General features: G+C 29.9%; 2 protein-coding genes across 11 annotated transcripts; one reads left to right on the plus strand and one right to left on the minus strand.

Moving 5' to 3' along the window:
* Positions 1-1,443: 1,443 nt before the first annotated feature.
* On the minus strand, positions 1,444-7,410 carry LOC106759111 (serine/threonine-protein kinase rio1-like). Its single transcript, XM_014642118.2, has 12 exons — positions 7,084-7,410; positions 5,697-5,825; positions 5,499-5,588; positions 5,272-5,351; positions 4,803-4,919; positions 3,509-3,582; positions 3,030-3,106; positions 2,699-2,782; positions 2,521-2,613; positions 2,314-2,421; positions 2,159-2,230; positions 1,444-1,874 (listed from the first exon to the last, which is right to left on the minus strand). Exons 1-12 carry the CDS (start codon positions 7,369-7,371, stop codon positions 1,446-1,448), a joined length of 1,641 nt encoding a protein of 546 aa, XP_014497604.1. The 5' UTR covers positions 7,372-7,410; the 3' UTR covers positions 1,444-1,445.
* Positions 7,411-12,788: 5,378 nt separating this feature from the next.
* On the plus strand, positions 12,789-16,456 carry LOC106759518 (protein CELLULOSE SYNTHASE INTERACTIVE 1). Of its 10 annotated transcripts, none has more exons than XM_014642723.2 (3): positions 12,789-12,946; positions 13,629-13,727; positions 14,604-16,456. In XM_014642723.2, exon 3 carries the CDS (start codon positions 14,639-14,641, stop codon positions 16,316-16,318), a length of 1,680 nt encoding a protein of 559 aa, XP_014498209.1. In that variant the 5' UTR covers positions 12,789-12,946; positions 13,629-13,727; positions 14,604-14,638; the 3' UTR covers positions 16,319-16,456. The 10 variants fall into 10 exon arrangements, with proteins under 10 accessions (XP_014498209.1, XP_022635589.1, XP_014498208.1 ...); XM_022779868.1 differs by lacking the exon at positions 12,789-12,946 and adding an exon at positions 12,996-13,407 and having other exon boundaries at positions 14,573-16,456; XM_014642722.2 differs by lacking the exon at positions 12,789-12,946 and adding an exon at positions 12,997-13,407.
* Positions 16,457-18,785: the final 2,329 nt, after the last annotated feature.

The raw sequence follows: 18,785 nt of genomic DNA on the forward strand, positions 1-18,785 counted from the left end.
TAAACTATAAACAAAAGAACATAATAATTAACTTCAATTATCTGAAATAAATTACAATAATTATTCATTTAAACTTATTTTTACCATTTGTTACTAATTTTTTCTCCGTCACCTGTTATAAATTTTACAATAATTATACATGCAACGACTTCCTTCTTACCTATAGCACACACAAAGCTTCATTTCATATTCCATCTTATAAAATTGAAAATCACTATAGGATGCACCATTTCTATAGTCTCCCACGAAAACAACTTCTTCAAAAGCTAAGAAGTTGACATGAAATTTCTATAACATTCCATTAGGGAAGTTAAATAGGAAGCCCAGAAGAAGATATTACAATTGATTTTATTTTCTTCTATTCAATAATCTATATTGTTTGGGAGGAGTCAAAATTAAAAATAATTTAAATATTTATTATTTCTTCAATATTTTGAGATGTTTTTATAAAAATAAAACCCTAAAGTAATTTGTTTTATGGACAAAGACAACAAACCTCCATGCCTTAAAATAACAATTTTTGTGATAAATAATAAGTTCTAATGACTTGAAATAAATATAATTGATGACTTTTGACATAATTATCGAATTTTATGTTAACAATTATCAGATCCAAAAGTGACAAAAACTAATAAAAATATTTCAAGTACCAAACATTTTTTTTATAGTAAACTAAAAAAGAAAGTAAAAATTATTTGGGCCTAAATTTAATATATACTTTTATAGCTATTTATTTATTTTGTATTAAAATAATGTGTATAAAAAGTATACGTTTTATGAAAACATTTTTATGATAGTCTTAAAAAAAAAGAAATAGTTAAACCATTCAACTTTTCTTTTATAAAAATATTATTTAACTTTATGTTTTAAAACGTTAATTGTAATTTTTGTTAAGTTTTAGTTTTAGATCATATGATATTTTTAAACAAAACAATGGAGGTGGGTGTCACTTTATTAAAAATGTAATATATATATATATATATATATATATATATATATATATATATATAGTGATTGCAATTTTCCATTAGATTTTACTACCTTTTGGTGATTATCACTTCAATATTTAATATTCTCTTGCAATTACTCTGACATGAAATAAAAAAAATCCATGACAATTCACTTCCGATTGTAAATCACATATGCAGCTTTCGTCAATTAATCATTACATATCCACAAATTCACTTCCGTCAAAACTTCATCAGTAGAAACTCGAATTGCGACATATTTAATTTTAAAACTTCAATAAAATTAAGCAAAGGAAGTGTATCTATCTTGAAGTTATTTTCCATTACACACTTCCATTCAACTTAATACAAATAGAAAGTGTAGATATAAAAATGGAGTTAATGCAATGATAGGAGTAAACAAAATTTCTCATTCTTTTAACATCTGGGTGTATCAGGTTGTATATAAAATCAAACATTAAATAACTACTATCTAATCTACCTGGTCTTGCGTGATTTAGCCAACTTTTTCTTTCTTTTCTGAACAGCCTTAGGAACCTTAGTTTTACGTGCTTCTCTTTTCTCCTCTTTCACCTTCCTCTTATTATCTTTCCTAGCCTCTTTTCTAGCAGCTTTTTTATCTGCAGGATCCACTGCTTCACTCTTGCCATCTTGGTCCTCATCAGATTGAACCTTATCATCATCCTCCAACTTGTTAGATTCATCGTCAGAAATGAAAGGTGAATCTTTTGTGGCACTTGATTTCTGCTGTTGGGTCTTTTGCTGTGAAGACCGAGCTAGTGGCAGAACATGTTTAAGCCCAGTAATGGGCAGGTAGTATAAATTTTTAGTGTCCTTCAAACTTGTTATCTGTTGTACATCCTCCTCAGCATTCTGAACATCATCAAGTGTCTTTGGAATGAAAGACTGTAACAAGAGTTCAAGAAATTAAACATGTAAGAAAGAACAGAAAAGATTAACGTGTTTGTAAAAATCAAGCCCACACATTTATTGGAAAGAAAATAATAAAGGAAATGGAGGGTTAAATAAGAATAAAGAATGAATTCGTACTTCCATTATATATACTAACGAAGTAGTGGAGCACAAGTCCCACATTAGTGGGTTGGAAACAAGATTAAGGGTACATAAGAAAGAGGGTCATGACCCCAAAAAATAACTAAAAAATAAAGTTGCATAACAAGGCAAGTTACCTGCACAAATACAGAGTCTGCAATCTCATCCTCTACAGATGCATCTCCTCTTGCCAAGATTTTTCGTTGCATCTACAAATATTTCAAAAACCATTTAAGGTCTCTTTGAAGTTGGTCAATAATCATAAGTCATGATATATAACAAAGCCAAATACCTCTTCCAAGTAACTATCCACAGCATCATCAGCTATTGTTACGTCAACAATAAAATCAAACAGTTCTCTTATCCTCATGACCGCTACACCATGCTTTTTAAAGAAATCCTGCAGGCCAAAAAGCCACTCAATCACACCCTTCACATTCTTTGATTAAGGAAGTGGACAAGGAATCTATAATTACATCTAAGAATTGGAAATACTTACAGATACATGAACACAATCTTCACGCAGAAAATCTAGGGCATGGGGATGTCCACGTTCGACGGCTTGAGAAACATCAATAATATACAAGTGACCCTGTCAAAAAAAGAACATGTGAATTGACTATTGGCAGATTGACATTCAATCAATGAAATATAAACTGGAGAAATGAATTGTTCACCTCATAATATAGTATATTATATTCACTCAGGTCTCCATGCACCAATTTGCATTTCTGATATAATGTCCGCATTACAATAATAATCTGAAACAAGAAATACTCAAATCATTTCAACCCAAAAGAGAAGAGTTTCTATTACAAAGGAAACCTAGAAGAGTGGCAGAAGTGTTTCTATTACAAAGGAAACCTAGAAGAGTTTCTAGACAAGTAACCAAATTAGAAACCGTATACTATAGCATCCCAGCATCATGATGTTTAAGACACTCGTTAAAGGGTTCTAAGTAAAAAAATCATGCTAAGATCAGAGGAATACTGCATTGATTGGACACACCTCAACATAGCCTTCCCGCAACTTGTCTGAAGATAAAGCAGCATCTTTAAGACGAGGGGCAGCCCAACCAGATTTTCCTTCAAAAAGCAACAAAACCAGAGAATTTAAATAAAATTGTATTTGTATTTATTTTTTCTAACCTAAACTGTAGTCTGCATTAGAATCTGATGATATATGCGGTAGCAAGAAATCGAAATTTCTATGATCAATAACAATAATTTTTTTTAGAGCTGAGGTAACTTCAAGTGGTTATACCTTCAATACTAGTACAAAGAAACAAGTAAACTCTTCATCACACTTTTCATTCATTCTTCCTTTCTAAATTTTTTATCAACAGTATACAATTATACACTGATATTCCATCTATTCAATGATAGAATAATAGACAATTGAGAGCAACAGATCACGTATAAACAACTAATAACATTGATCACAGTAACATCAGATTATATTCTTGAAATTCAGAACAAAAGTAATACCTATAAACTCCATAACCAGAACATGTAGTCGCAGAAGATATGCAGTAGGACACCTAATTCCTGCTGCCTTAAGCCTGCAATCCAATATAAACAGGGTAAAAGAAAGAAACAGTCCAAGTAAGCATGTAATCAAACTTTTGTTTCTCTTAATTGGAAACAACCAACCGAACAAACCCACCAGCACACAAAGAGGAGCCACTTCAACCGAAAAAGAAAAGGTAGTGCATGCTAAAATTGATGCACAAAACATTGCCTCTTCAGTGCACATTAAAACCTGATAGTCATAGTTCACAAAAAGAATTTTCACCTAAAGAAATGACTACAGAAGTTCCTTGTAAGTACAAGCCATCATAGAATACATCTAAAGTCCATAGTACTTCAAATCATAACTTACAAATAAGAGGGTTAAGTAACAATAACGCCAATGACCGTATTCATTATCTCTTCAAGTATTCCTCCTTCCCTTGTTATCTCTTAACAGTCTAATTTACTACATTGTATTGTACTTCTTTTGATCTTGGATATAAGCAAAAAAAAAACTAATTCACACTGATTTAAAATGTTAGTAGCTTTGAATTATCCTAAACTTATTTAAAAAATAACAATTGTTCCTAATTTACCCTTCCTTATAACTTGATATCAAGAATAAAAGAATCATTGGAAGTAAGGTTATCAAACTCGCGAGTTTACGTAAACTCGTGAGAGTCAAGTCGTACACTCAACTCGTAAACTCATAAGAGTTTACTTCAGATAAAAAATACTATATAAATAATATCTTAATTCAAATAAGTTTACAAAATTATATAACTTTAAATAAATAAAATTTATAGATATATAGTTCATAAAAATAAATATTGTAAAACATAAATACTTGGATTATTGTCATTAGTTTTGATGCATTTCATTAAATATATAATAAAAAAAGACCATATAACCTTGTTTTTCTTAATTTTTCCCCCTTTCAAGCTCGTAGAATCGCTCCAAACTCGCGATTCTACACGATCCTACCGATTTCACAATTAATTCTGCAGAGTTTACGCAAAAAAGAGTTTACTTTCGAGTTAACTCAGAAACCATGTCTGGAAACGTAAACTCGTAAGAGTTTAAGAGTTAACTCGAGAGTTTGATAACCATGATTGGAAGTAAACATTTCAATAAAATAAAGGGGCCTTTTAGAGATAGTTTCCTTAAATAGAGTAAAATTAGTTGAGATTTGCGTATACTCAGAGGCTGGAGGAAGTACTTTGATTTTTACAAGAATTTTAGAATAAGAGAAAGAAGAACAAATGTGAACCTCATAAGATTCCTCATTTCTTTCTCTGCCCATTTTTGTACCATCTCCCTGTGATTATGCTTGCCATATCCATGACTAGACCGGTAGTCTCCTTGCATATATCTACTACCTCTATCCCTGATATATAAGATCACAGAACTCAGTTCATAAAATAAAATAACTTTGAATCAAGAAACTGTTTCAAGGCAATGTAGAAGAAATATTACAAATTAAGAAAACATCCATCCAGAAAGTATCAATAATCCCTAGCCCAGAGCTTTCTATAATTCAACAATATATCATATAGGTAAAAAGAGAGAATAGACAAAACAATACGACAAGTACAGTTGAATACAAATTTTAGTTTTCTCTTTAAAAGAGAGAAAACAAAGGTATGATTGCCTATACAGTTCCTTCTTAACGTTTCAGCCTCCAAGACAATTTACAGTAACAGAAGAAGCTGAAACAAGCTAATATCTGTTATACTTACTTAAATTCCAAGACAGATGTTCTGTATATTTTTATTGCAAATTCTTCACCAGGAGATTTAGTTGCATGATAAACATTTGCCTGTTAGTAAACAAAATCGTAAGAAACAGAAATATGTTGGCTTAAGATCACATAATCAATTATCCAAACCATGCTACTATCATAGAACCTAAATCGTAAGATTGAGAGAGAAAAAAGGGAAATAAAAGCTCCAGGAACATCACGTACTTCCTTTCCGGTTGAAATGCATCCATTGATAGCATCAAAGACATTCTTAAACATCTTCGATAAAATCTTACATGTGTCTGGATCAATTGCCTGGAGGAAACTTTAGAGTTACTTGCATAATGATCGTAAAAAAGGAATCAACAAAAGAACAAAAGCTCAATTTAGGTGCCACGTTTCATGAAATCACCATTTACTCACCTTTTCAACAGTTGCTCGGTCTGCTTTATCTTTAGTTTTAGTCTTCCCAATGGCACTTTCTCTAACACTTCCACGAATTGCTGTGATCACATAGTTAGACATGCCAACATTCATCGTCCCTTCCCACTCCTGCACCACGAACAGTCTAATTTAAAACTACAACCGAACAAGCATACCACGCAGAATTCCAAAAAACACCATTCACCATACAACTTCAAATTCAAACTAGTCCATATTGAAGGAACGCAAAAGAGCCAATAAAACAGAAGCAAAAAGACAAGATCGTGCACCATGCTCACAATTCGAAAAAAAATAATATATTATCTTTAATAGATAACAAAATGTCCCCCTTAATGTTTCAGTGGATAATCTAGAATGACAAACATTAACAGGCACGAAAACTTCTGATAAACCCAACCATCAGTTAATTAATTCGCACGGTCTATGAACAATCATAAAAAAAATAAAAATAAAAATCCAAACTTCTTCAACGAACAAACAAATAAAAAAGTGACCCTTTTGATGTTTAGAGTGAATAAGTGATACCCATTTAGCTATTAACAATTATGAATTGATGGGTCAGATCACTGGCAGATATATAAATTAAATCACCGATCAAGATTTATAATATAAAAATTATTACCTTTCGTGATCACTATATATATAAAAAAAAAAAAGGATACAATTGTCCACCAACACAAGGTTCTAAAACATCAAATAATTATTCAATTACTTTAATTAAACTCATCAAACAATTAACCTCCCTGACTCACAACACGTGATTAGTCTAAGTGAATCCAACAACCCTTTTAAAACCTCATTTGATTCTAAAACTCCTCACTCACAAAACACATGTTTTATCACTACCACTCACCCTCACGGTTTCATTATAGAAGACCTATTTGATTGCAAAATGTAGAAAACCCATTCACACAACAACGTAGAAAACCCATGCAAGGAACTCCACTCTTTCTTTACCACCCAAACTTCTAAAATAACTTCTCCTTCTCTTCACGTAAGCTTCAACAACGTATCTTCATTCTGCCACCATTTCATTTATCTTCCTCTTTCATTATTCCCTTTCTATACAACCTATCACTCTTTCCATGGCTCTCCCTTCTCTCGCTTTATCAGCCACTCTTTTCACTCACCAAAGAGCTAGGTTCAACTCTCACGGTTTCTCACCATCCACGCATGAGGCTAGGGTTCGTTTCTTTTCTTTCGGCAAATCCCCCTCAATAAGGCATTCGCACCACCTCTATCCGTATCCGTTTCTTCTTCCGTCTAACTTTCTCATCTGTACTCATGCATGAAATAATATGGGACTTAGATTCATTCTTATATTTCCTACATGAATGAAAAGAAGTAAAATGGTATGTAAGAAAACCTCCAAGGGTGAGGCTCGAATGCGGTTGTAGTACTTTTGGTTGCGATTGGTACGAGGTTGAAGAGTTGAGGAATAGTGGTGGTGGCCACCGTGAGAATTGGGGCGCCGCGAATTGAGGGAAAATGAGTGGCCTACATCCTCATTCTTCGAATCCACCAAGTCTAACGCATGACCGATTTCAGAATCCGAATAACTCGAAACCTCTTCATCTTCTTCTTCAATTTCATCTTGTAGATATTGTTGTTGTTCTGTGTGATTAGTGATCTTCTTTTGGACGTCGTTTTCCATTAGTGAGTCTGTGACGTGCTAACCAAGCAAACGGCTTCCTCTGTGTCAGGAGCTGCAATTTGAGGTTTGGAAGAAGAATAACCTAAGTTACACTTTTACTTTCTCAATGTGACTCAATATATATATTGAATATTTCTAGGTTATTTAATATATATGATTGAATATATATTTTATAATCTAGTATTTTAGGAGCTGGATTTATTTATTTTTATATAGCTAAACTATAATAATAAATATACTAATAGAATATTTTTTTTATGAAAAAGATCATCAGATAACTAAAATATATTTTTTGTTTGTAGTAAACAATTTAAATTAAGATATATGATAATGTTAACTGTGAATAAAACATTTAAAAATAATTTAATTTAGAATAAAAATAAAGAAGGATTATAGAAAATAATATCCGTCAACAAGGACATAAAAACTATAGTTGTGCAGAAAAACAAGTAACCATAGGTGGAAATTAAAGGTGAGAAAAAAAAAATAGATTATATTAAATTTATTTTATATTACACTAGATTAATATAAGAATAATATATTTTTAAATATTAAAAAATTGTAAAACAAATTTTAATAATTTAATTTTGACAATTTAAATAACAAATTTAATTTTGACTGAATCTTAGGAAATCTGTTTTAAAATTATATTAGGAAGTGTTTAATTATTTATAAAAGGAAATGATACTAACATTTTTAGTTAATTAGACAACAATAATTAAGCAAAAAGAAACAAAGAATTATGGATATTCATCAAATCAACAAAATCTAACATAATAAATAAAATTAAAAACGTAATAAACAAAAATAACTTTTTAAACATATATACAATTATGTGGGTGGGGTTTTAATTAGTTCCAAACACTGATTTTTCAATGCTTATATACTTTCTCTTCACACCCTTTCCTTTACGGCTTTACCTATTCCGGACAACTTTTCTCTCTTTTATTTTTTTTCGCATTTAATAATTATGTATTATTATTATTACTATTTAAAAACATTTTCGAAAATATAAGAATAAATAATAATAATGATTATTATATCAGATGAGTAGCTGTCTCAATTTTATTTTAGTTTTATGAAGGGAACAGAAGGGTAATAAGTTTTTGGCAAAGAGAATTTAAGTTTATATTTAATACCCTTACCTAGCAGAATCATCCAGGTGTAACAGATATTTTCCAGAATTTTAAATCAAGGTATCTTACTAATTAAATAACCAAAACATTTTACACCTAAGGTATAATGTTTATGTAATGGCAAATTTACTATGTTGGTGTAATTTTCACCTAAATTATATCGAATGTGGACAAAATTTTAAAATATTGTATGTGTGGATAATTTTTACTTACAAAACATGATTTTATTGAAAATATATATATATATATATTTCATGCAAGGCTTTCAGATAAAGTCCAATGTGACTTTGGTATAAATGTGACTTTGAAAAAAATATATATATTTTATTTAAACTGAAATTATGTAAGGTTAACAAGGGTTCAGTTCAAAATTGAAAAAAAAAGAACGACAGATAAAATCATGTTTTATACATATGATATATTTTTTTTCATTTATACAAAGTTAACATAATACGAATTTATTTTAAGAATTTTAAAGTCGTGTTTGTATGATAAATTGTTTTTTCAATAAAATCATATCATACACATACAACTTACTCATATATATTAAATTTTAAAATTTTATCTATTTTAATAATTCTAGTATAAAATTTGATATAGAGAGATGTTTAATATTTGCTTCGGCTTATAGTCTTATGTTATATCAATTTTTCACTTCTTTGATCTCTTGAATATTTCTATATGTTCAATCACTCTCTTCTTTAAATTGTAACGAGTATTGTTTCAATAAAAAAAAAAAAAATCTTCATCTCTATTGTTTTCTCCAACATGCATTATGAGAAAATCTCCAATTAACAACTAGTTTTAGTGAAAAAAAAATTCTTAATTATTATAGTGACTAATTTCAATACCAATTTACAAAATTAAAAATTAATAATTACTAAAATAGTCACTATTTTAAAAGAAAACTATAATTTGTCTCTAAAATTAGTTATCAATATTTTACCTAATAGTTTTTGAATAATCTCTAATATTAATTAGTCACCAATTTAAAAACTAATTATTTTTAATAAAAGCTTTAGATTTGAAGATCAATTTAAAAATTAATTATAATTTTTTATTTATAATAGTGATTATTTTAGTAACAATAGCTTTTAATTTTGTAAATTAATATCTAAATTAGTTATTATAGTAATTAATATTTTTTTGCCTAAAATTGAGGAGATTTTATTCTAGTGACACTCGGAGTATAATATAGTATGGTATATTTCCCTTTATTTCATACCTACTAAGCCATTATGGTTATGGAATTGGGCACAGAGGCCTCTGCACATTCATCAATAACACTCTTTAAGCAATATAGTAACAGAAATAAAACAAAAATAATTAATAATAGCAGCTACCAAGCATTATTTTCTATTTTATTTTGCTATATCAGAATTTACAAACAATCTTATACCTACCATAATGTACAGTCAGATATAAATATAGATTCATTTTCTATAAGAATTTTGAAATAATTTTAATTTTTCATAAATCAAACAATTTTAATTTTAATTTTTCTATGAAATTTTAACTGCCACACTGCTTATTGAATATAATTAAATAAGTTGTTAACTATAATTTCTTTATCATATGAATCTGTATAAACTTTTTTTAATCGCAAATTTATTTTTAATATGTGATTTACAATTTTGATTCCCCCTTTCTTTTGCAGTCTCTTAATTTAAAAAAAATTCACAATTTTAATTCAATATGTCAATTTTATTAATCTAATATATTTACTCAAAATTACTATCAAAATAAAAAAATATTAAAGTGAAATATTATACGAGTATTGTATATGAAAATAAAAAAATAAAGATACCCTTACAAATAAAATAATTAATTTATAAGACTGTCTTACAAATTACTTTTTATAAAAAAAATAAAGATACTCTTACAAAGTAGAACTTTAAAAAATTAAGTCAACGCTATACTTTATAACCTGACATAATTTAATTAACATAAACTAAGTGAATGAAATCACCAAAATCATACTGCCATGTGCTTTGACCCATCTTTCAACAAACTAAAAAATTCATCTTAAAAAATACAATTATAATTAATTAAAATTAACAATTATTTATTATTTAATAATTACGAGAGGTTATCAATTTCGCATTTGAAAGTTGAGAATTAAGAATTTCAGTATATTTATGTGCATTAATGCTAGTAATTACATCATGTTATCTCTTTCAAAAACCCATAAATTGAATTTTGTGAAGTTTAATGTAAAATTTCAAAAGTTACATAACAATCATAGCATGAAAATTGGTACCATCATTTGATCTTATGGCTTGACACACCTTTGAAGTTTTAAATGCAGCAGCTAAATCAAAAGTTTATGTAATAATAAAAATTATAGATATAAAAAGGATAATGATATTTAGACAACATTTTTTTGACAATATTTGAACATTGATTATGTGTCAATATGTGATTGGTCGTAAATTACTCCATAATAGTGTTTATGATTATTATTATTTATTATGGAGTAATTTACGACCAATCACATATTGACACATAATCAATGTTCAAATGTTGTCAAAAAAATGTTGTCTAAATATCATTATCCGTATAAAAAACATGCTTTGTTGTTTTGCTAAGTGACAAAACATCACAAATGTTTTGTCTTATTATATTTGACATAAGAAAAGGTGACATGAATTTTATCAAGAATATTATTTGAGGATGATGAAGTCTACAATATTTCATGTAAAAAAAAATTTCATTTATTCTTTATATAAGTAGTATTTACATAAATATCTTAAGAAATGAGGAAAATTTGGTTTTCTTCATTAGACTGTTATTAAACCCAAGGACCCCTAAAATAGCTAATTTAGAATACAAAATGTTTAATTTAATAAAATTATTAATAATTTCAAGCAGTAAAATAATTCAAATCAGTAAGAAAATATTTTTTCATAATTTTAAAACTAAATTAGTTAATACCTGTGCGTATATCATTTAATATATTTCATGTCTATAAATTTTTAAAAGGAGAATAACCCAAATAACATCTATAAAATTATACAAAATTTATTTTCTAGATAAATTCTTAAAATTTAATTTAAAATTATATTTTAATCATAATTACTTTTTTTGTTCGTTCCTCTAAATAATAGATTTCAAGCACCGACATCTAGCACATACATTTCAACAGTTTGTGATTCACACGTGTGTATTGCCAGCTGTACGCAGTCTTTGAAAAGCAAGGACCACTTTACACGTGGCGGTTTTATCCAAGTCATCATCTTTTTAAAGTAAGGATCAGTTTTGTTTACCTTGGATATAAAAATACCCGTTTCATACACATTTTAAGAAAGTTTAAAATTTACTTTATTTGAAGATAAAAAAGTATTATATTTAAAATATAAATGAATATATTCTTAAAACTTTGAAATATAACAGTCAAAATTAATTTTAATCATACACAATTACAATTATTTACTAACCGTTAAAACAAGTCATAAGAGCTTTAAAAAAATAATAAATACACTCAAATTAATGGGTAGTGTAATTCTGTTTCATGAATGTAATTCAACTGCAAAGTAGATAGGTTTGAAATAAACAAACAAATATAAATATATATATATATATATATATATATATATATATATATTTATTTATTTATTTATTTATTTTGCATGAAACAATGTACACATATTTTAATAACATAAACATTTTATTTTAAAGAATTGCGAGTATTGATTATATTGCCATTTATATTTAATTTATATAATATTTTTAAGTTATCTTTAAATATAGTTATTTCTTTTATATAACATAACATAATATATATATATATATATATATATATATACGTTACTTTTTTTAACCATTTTATTTAACTTTTATCATGCAAAATATCTCATACATCATAATTTTCCTCCCGATTACTGTATTAATATTTAATAATGACTCCGATTATTTTGAATTTTTTAGAAATAAAACATAAACATCTATATTTTCCCTAATATAAAGTGAACACGTTATGGTAGTATGTTCAGTTTAAAATAATTTTTAAAATGATAAATATAACGTAGTATTATTCTTTATTATTTTTAAAACAGCATAGTATTAAAAAAACAAACAAACAAGACTTTGTATATTAAAAATTATAGTACAGCAATAGATTTTTAGAATTTCGTACATATTCAAAATTTACCCAATCACAACGGTCGCAATATCTGTCCGAAAACCAATCCTGACCGTTGGATGGAAAAACATGTTCGAGTTTTAAGTCCCCCTTTCTCCGTTGACAGTGTAAAATAATGCCTTTTACAGAGAGAATCTTCATCTTCGAGACAGCGAGACTGACACACTATCTTCCATTTGTAGAGAGAGAACAGTTGAAAGAATTTGATTTTTGAATAGTGGGTGTGAACATTGAAGTGAAGTGAATACTTGTATACTGCACTTGGTAGTTAACTTGATTTCTTTCTCAGTCTTAGCTGGTAATTTTTTTTTCTCTTAATTTTTATTTGAAATTTCCAGACTTTATTGTAACCTTTGACTCTGGGGGGGGAAGATTCTTCTGATTTCTTCACTTATTTTTATAGTATTATTAAATGAGATTTTGAGTGTTTTGTGTCCGTTTCTCAATTATGAAGCAGAAACCGTTTCTGTATGTTTCTGAGTCTGAGGAAACTGCTTCTGGTTTCTAGTGTTTTGTGATTTGAGCATGAATACGCGTTTTTTTTTTAAGAATATGAAGGTTTTGCTCTAAGAATATGAATGTTGTCGAGAGTTGTCAAGGCAAAGGGTTGAGTTTGGTTTGTGATCCTTTCTGTCATTTCTGTGTCACACTACTTTAGTTTGTGTCTTTGTCAGAGATATACAGTGTGTGGTTGCTTTGTGAAGTTTCAATATCAAGCAGCCACAGCAATTTGCTTTCTGAGTTATCCATTCTTAAAAGGTCGGTTGGTTGGTTCTACAATTTTTCGTGATATTTTTTATTTTTGTTTTTGGATTTGTTGCTTTGATTTGATCTTCTACTTCCGGAAAGAAAAGTAGTGTTCTTTTACTATTTTTTATGTTTTTTGTTTTTGTAAAATCAGATTTTGTCTTTCTAGATGTAGGTAGATATCACCGATCATATCATGGAACATGGGACTCTAATTGTTTTGGGTTTTACAGAAACATTGAGGATTGGAGAACAAGGATGTTTTCTGCATCATCCAATGTCTGTCAAGAGGATAAACTCTTGGAATATTAAGGAAGTCATCTTAATTTGAGGTATATTTCATATATTATTTATAAATATTTTTTCTGGTGATGGTTCATTGTACGAACTAGCGTGTATACAACTGTAGACAGGGACTTGTGTCTTCCCTTCAAAGGAAAGCCTCTCCTTTCTCATACCAGTAGCCTCATTTATGAGGAGAAAGAAGGGAAAACACAGCTAAGAAAAACTTCTACTTTTCTCAAACCATCGATTAGGGTCAGAATCTAGCTAGATTCATCTTTGACACTCTCCCTAACACAAATATATCTATCATGGTTGAAAAGTAAAGTTGGGGTTTTGTTTCTTATTGACGAATATACCCCTAGAAAGGATACCGTATTTCATCTGTGCCATGTGTTAGGTGTGCCTTTTGGAAGGGTACTCTTGGATTTATGTGTAAAATATCTGCCGACGTCTTTTTTATTGTTTGCTGTTAAACGTAGTATCCTTCGCTTTCAGCAGCCATTCTACTTCATCTACCATGGTTTAGTTGCAATGATAATAATAATGCTTAATTTACAACAAATTTAATAGGTGCTTATGATTTTTTCAAGGGCATTGAATTGGCAAAGTGAGAGAAAAAGAAAGGACTAGTGGGGCATGTTTTGGTACTTCAGTTTTGTTGGTCGAGTCATGCTTTCAGTAAACAAGCTTTGTGTGATCATAGGAGATTCTCGAAGTTGTTGGGGGTATTGGGGTGGTTGTTTTTTTGTGCCTCAGAGTTTTCTATGAGAGTCTTAGTTTATAATTTACGGATTATATGATTGCAACTGCTCCACCACAGCCTTATAACTATTTTCTGTGCTGATATCGTTTTTCTATTTTACCAATTTGCATCTGGGGCATTTCGTTGAAGGCTTGGTTTTCTTGTGTTCCATTTGTGGCAGCTAATCATCGGTTCTGCGCCTACCAAACCGAAATCATGGTGGAAGATGGTGACGAGGTTGCAGTTGATGCACGTTCCACAGAAGACTGGTTGTTGCATGCACAGGAACTTGTTCCCGTTGTTCTTGATAAAGCAAGAGAGGCTAAGGGATTTGCCGGTAGATGGAAGATGATCATTGCAAAATTGGAACAGATCCCGTCACGATTATCCGATTTGTCAAGCCATCCGTGCTTCTCAAAAAATGCTTTATGCAAAGAGCAGTTGCAGGCTGTGTCAAAGACGCTTGGGGAAGCGATTGAATTAGCCGAGTTGTGTATGAAGGAGAAGTACGAGGGTAAGCTTCGGATGCAGAGTGATCTAGATGCATTGACTGGGAAGCTTGATTTGAATTTGAGGGATTGTGGGCTTTTGATCAAAACTGGTGTGCTGGGTGAGGCTACTTTACCGTTGGCCGTGTCAAGTTCTGTGGCAGAATCAGATATTGCAATACACAACAACATAAGGGAATTGCTGGCGCGTCTTCAGATCGGGCACTTGGAAGCAAAGCACCAAGCTCTAGACAGCGTTGTTGAGGCCATGAAGGAAGATGAGAAGAATGTTTTAGCGGCTCTTGGTCGAAGCAACATTGCTGCTTTGGTTCAATTGCTTACAGCTACCTCTCCCAGGATAAGAGAGAAAACAGTTACTGTTATATGCTCGCTTGCAGAATCTGGTAGTTGCGAGAATTGGCTAGTTTCTGAGGGAGTTCTGCCACCTCTTATAAGGCTTGTAGAATCTGGCAGTGCAGTGGGGAAGGAGAAAGCCACGATATCTCTTCAGAGGTTGTCTATGTCAGCCGAAACAGCTCGCGCAATCGTGGGGCATGGTGGGGTTCCTCCATTGGTTGAACTTTGTCAAATTGGTGACTCTGTGTCACAGGCTTCGGCTGCTTGTACTCTGAAGAACATATCAGCTGTGCCTGAGGTGAGACAAACTTTGTCGGAAGAAGGGATTGTGAGGACCATGATCAATCTTCTTAACTGTGGTATTCTGTTAGGTTCCAAAGAGCATGCTGCAGAATGTTTGCAGAACCTCACTGCAAGCAACGAGAATCTAAGGAAGAGTGTCATATCAGAAGGTGGTGTTAGGAGTCTTCTGGCTTATCTTGACGGTCCACTTCCTCAAGAATCCGCTGTTGGAGCATTGAGGAATTTGGTCGGATCGGTCCCTGAGACATCCTTGGTCTCTCTCGGTTTGGTCCCCCGATTGGTTCACGTGTTAAAGTCGGGATCTTTAGGTGCTCAGCAAGCAGCCGTAGCCGCCATATGCAGAGTTTGCAGCTCGACAGACATGAAGAAAATGGTTGGTGAAGCTGGATGCATCCCTCTCCTCGTGAAAATGCTAGAGGCTAAGTCAAACAGTGCTAGAGAGGTTGCTGCACAAGCAATTGCAAGCCTAATGGTTGTGTCTCAGAACAGGAAAGAAGTTAAAAAGGATGATAAAAGTGTGCCAAATTTGGTTCAGTTGCTTGATCCAAGTCCTATAAACACTGCAAAAAAATATGCAGTCACATGCCTCGGATCACTTTCTTCCAGTAAGAAATGTAAGAAGCTAATGATCTCGTATGGGGCTATTGGGTATCTCAAGAAACTTACTGAGATGGACATTCCAGGAGCTAAAAAGCTGCATGAACGGTTGGAAAGAGGGAAATTGAAAAGTTTTTTTAGCAAGAAATAGAGAAAAAAATATTTGTTAATTTCCTTTTTGTACCAAGAAGCAAAATGCCAAGTTGCAAACTTGAATGAAACAAGTTTGTTAATCTATGATGTAATATAATCAGTTGTAGTTTATATTATAAATATTTAAATTTCTGCACACTCGTTTTTTCTGAAATTCTTATCGGAACTCCAATAAGTTAAATCTACTAACTTTTCTGCAGTTTATACTATTTAATCAGTGTGAAAATTTCAAACTCAAGATGATTCTGTTTAGTCTTCATGCAGTGTTTTTTAAAAAAAAATTTGTTATGTGAATCTATATGATGATTGTAATCAATGTAGGATTATATGATAAATCAAGAAACATTTTGTCTCCTCTGCTGCGTGGATGTATTTTGTTCTAAATTTAGGTACCTGAACACTGTCTGATGATTCCCTTTGGATGCTAACATGTGAGAAAGTTAAAACTTGTGATGTAGTGATTCTTTAACCATGCAGTGGGTTTTCTTTTTCATTGAGCATTTTCTCAATGGGAAGTAAGGGTTCTACAAAGGAACTTAAAAAGTACAGAATGCATGACAGCAATTGATTATGGGATCTGAATAAGCATGGAATATAAAAAGGAAAGAAAATGTAAGTGGCGATGATGAGATAATGTAATATTTGTAATCGTTTTTCTTTTTCCTTTTCCATTTTGGATTAGTGGTGTTTCTAGTTTTTGAAAAAGTTTTGAATTTGATTGTAGTTTCTGACATTTTAAAACTTTTGTTTTGATGATACAGGTTATTTTACACCTATTATTACTTTTATAGAATAAAATTATCCTAACAAAAATGATTTTTTTTTGTAATTTTAAAGAAAGAAAAATTAAAGGATAAGTTTTTCTGTCAAAGTAACATTGTCTTGGTTTTAATTATGTATTTTGAATAAACATGTAAATTTGTTATCTTTGTACCAAAGGAAAATTTTTAAAAAAAAAAAGTACAGAATGAAAAAAAAATAATAGTGATATATATACAACATTCCTTTACTCTTACCCTCCTTTTATATTATTTTAAGTAATCACCTTCCAGCACTACAATTATTTTATAATTTTGACCTGTTGTTGAGTTTGGATTCCTTCGTATGAAAGAAATAAATTATCTTGTTCTTTTTTTAAAAATATGTTATTTTATTAATTAAAAATAAAAAGCTTAAACGAGTGAGAATAGGAAGATGAGAATGTGGTGCAAGTAGCATTTGAACTCAAAGGGTGATGGTCTGAGTTCTTTACAAGGGAAAATTGAAAAATAATCTATTATGTATTTATATATATGATACAAAAATTTCTTAGTAAAAAAAATTATAATATTTTTGCTAAAATAAAATATTACAAATTTTTATAAAAGTAAAGAATACTTCTTAAAAAATATATTATTAATAGAAATCTATAATACCTATATTTTGATTTCAACTGTCCTCTTTGCATTTTTATATCTTGAAAATGTTCTATCTCTTTCTTTATTGTCAATATAAAAAAATATTTTTCATATGTATATATAACTAAATAATTGTCCAGCCATTTATCTTTGAAACGGAGAGTGTTATACTTTTTCATATGTTGACAAACATTTTTTAATTGTTGTAGTTGTCATAAGTAAAATCAAAACTACCTCTAATTATGCAACATTTTTTTTTTTGCTTTCACTTATAGTTAAGAACTTCGTCTAACTTTTAAAAAAATAATTAAATAAATATCTCTTGTAGAATTTTGAAGTTGATTTTCAAGTCTCATAATAGAAGAAAATTTAAAAAATGATACTTTTCTTAATTAACGAACATGCTTTTATAATGATGTCCCTATCTTTAGGATGATAACATGATATTTGTTTTCTCCCTTCTGAATGTGGAGAAAGATTTCTGAAATCAACTGCTAATAATCTTCTTTTTGCATGGCCTATTAAAAATTTTATCCATTCTTTCTTTCTAGCACACTTCAAAAAGCAACAATTAAAGTTGACTCAGATGACATCAAATCAAATAATGCACACACAAAAAATAACTTTACATAATTATAGAGATAAAACCCCTGGACATCAAAGAAAATATATAAAATTATTGTAATAATCAACCCCATGAAACTTATGGAAGAATGAAACAATTACAAGTATTATACATTTAGAAATGGTAAAAAGCGTAAAACACTATTTTAAAATAAAATAATTAACAAATCGAATTAATTGGGAACAATCATTAGTGTTTTGGGTACAATGTTTAAACTTAAGTAAAATGTAATTACGAGTACATTTTTCCTTAGCAAAACATATTTGCTTTTTCTTTCTCTTTCTTCTTCATTTTCTTCATTTTGTTAATGAAATTCTCAATGAAAAGGGAAGAGATGTACATCAGTCTTCCTAAAAACAAAATAAAATGTGAGATTCAAGTTTAACCTTTTCTCCATAAAAGTAATTGGAGCCAAAAAGGTTTTCACCCATTCACCTGTTTAA

This window comes from Vigna radiata, chromosome 4 (assembly GCF_000741045.1).
Source record: "Vigna radiata var. radiata cultivar VC1973A chromosome 4, Vradiata_ver6, whole genome shotgun sequence".
Taxonomy (NCBI): domain Eukaryota; kingdom Viridiplantae; phylum Streptophyta; class Magnoliopsida; order Fabales; family Fabaceae; genus Vigna; species Vigna radiata.

Coding starts and splice junctions, on each gene's coding strand:
- LOC106759518 (XM_022779866.1), top strand. CDS start 13,868: ATGAGGAGAAAGAAGGGAAAACACA. Junction 13,893..14,603: donor GAGAAAGAAGGGAAAACACA/GCTAAGAAAAAC, acceptor CATTTGTGGCAG/CTAATCATCGGTTCTGCGCC.
- LOC106759111 (XM_014642118.2), bottom strand. CDS start 7,371: ATGGAAAACGACGTCCAAAAGAAGATCACTAATCACACAGAACAACAA. Junction 2,614..2,698: donor ATAATATACTATATTATGAG/GTGAACAATTCA, acceptor TTTTTTTGACAG/GGTCACTTGTATATTATTGA. Junction 2,422..2,520: donor AAGATTGTGTTCATGTATCT/GTAAGTATTTCC, acceptor TTTGGCCTGCAG/GATTTCTTTAAAAAGCATGG.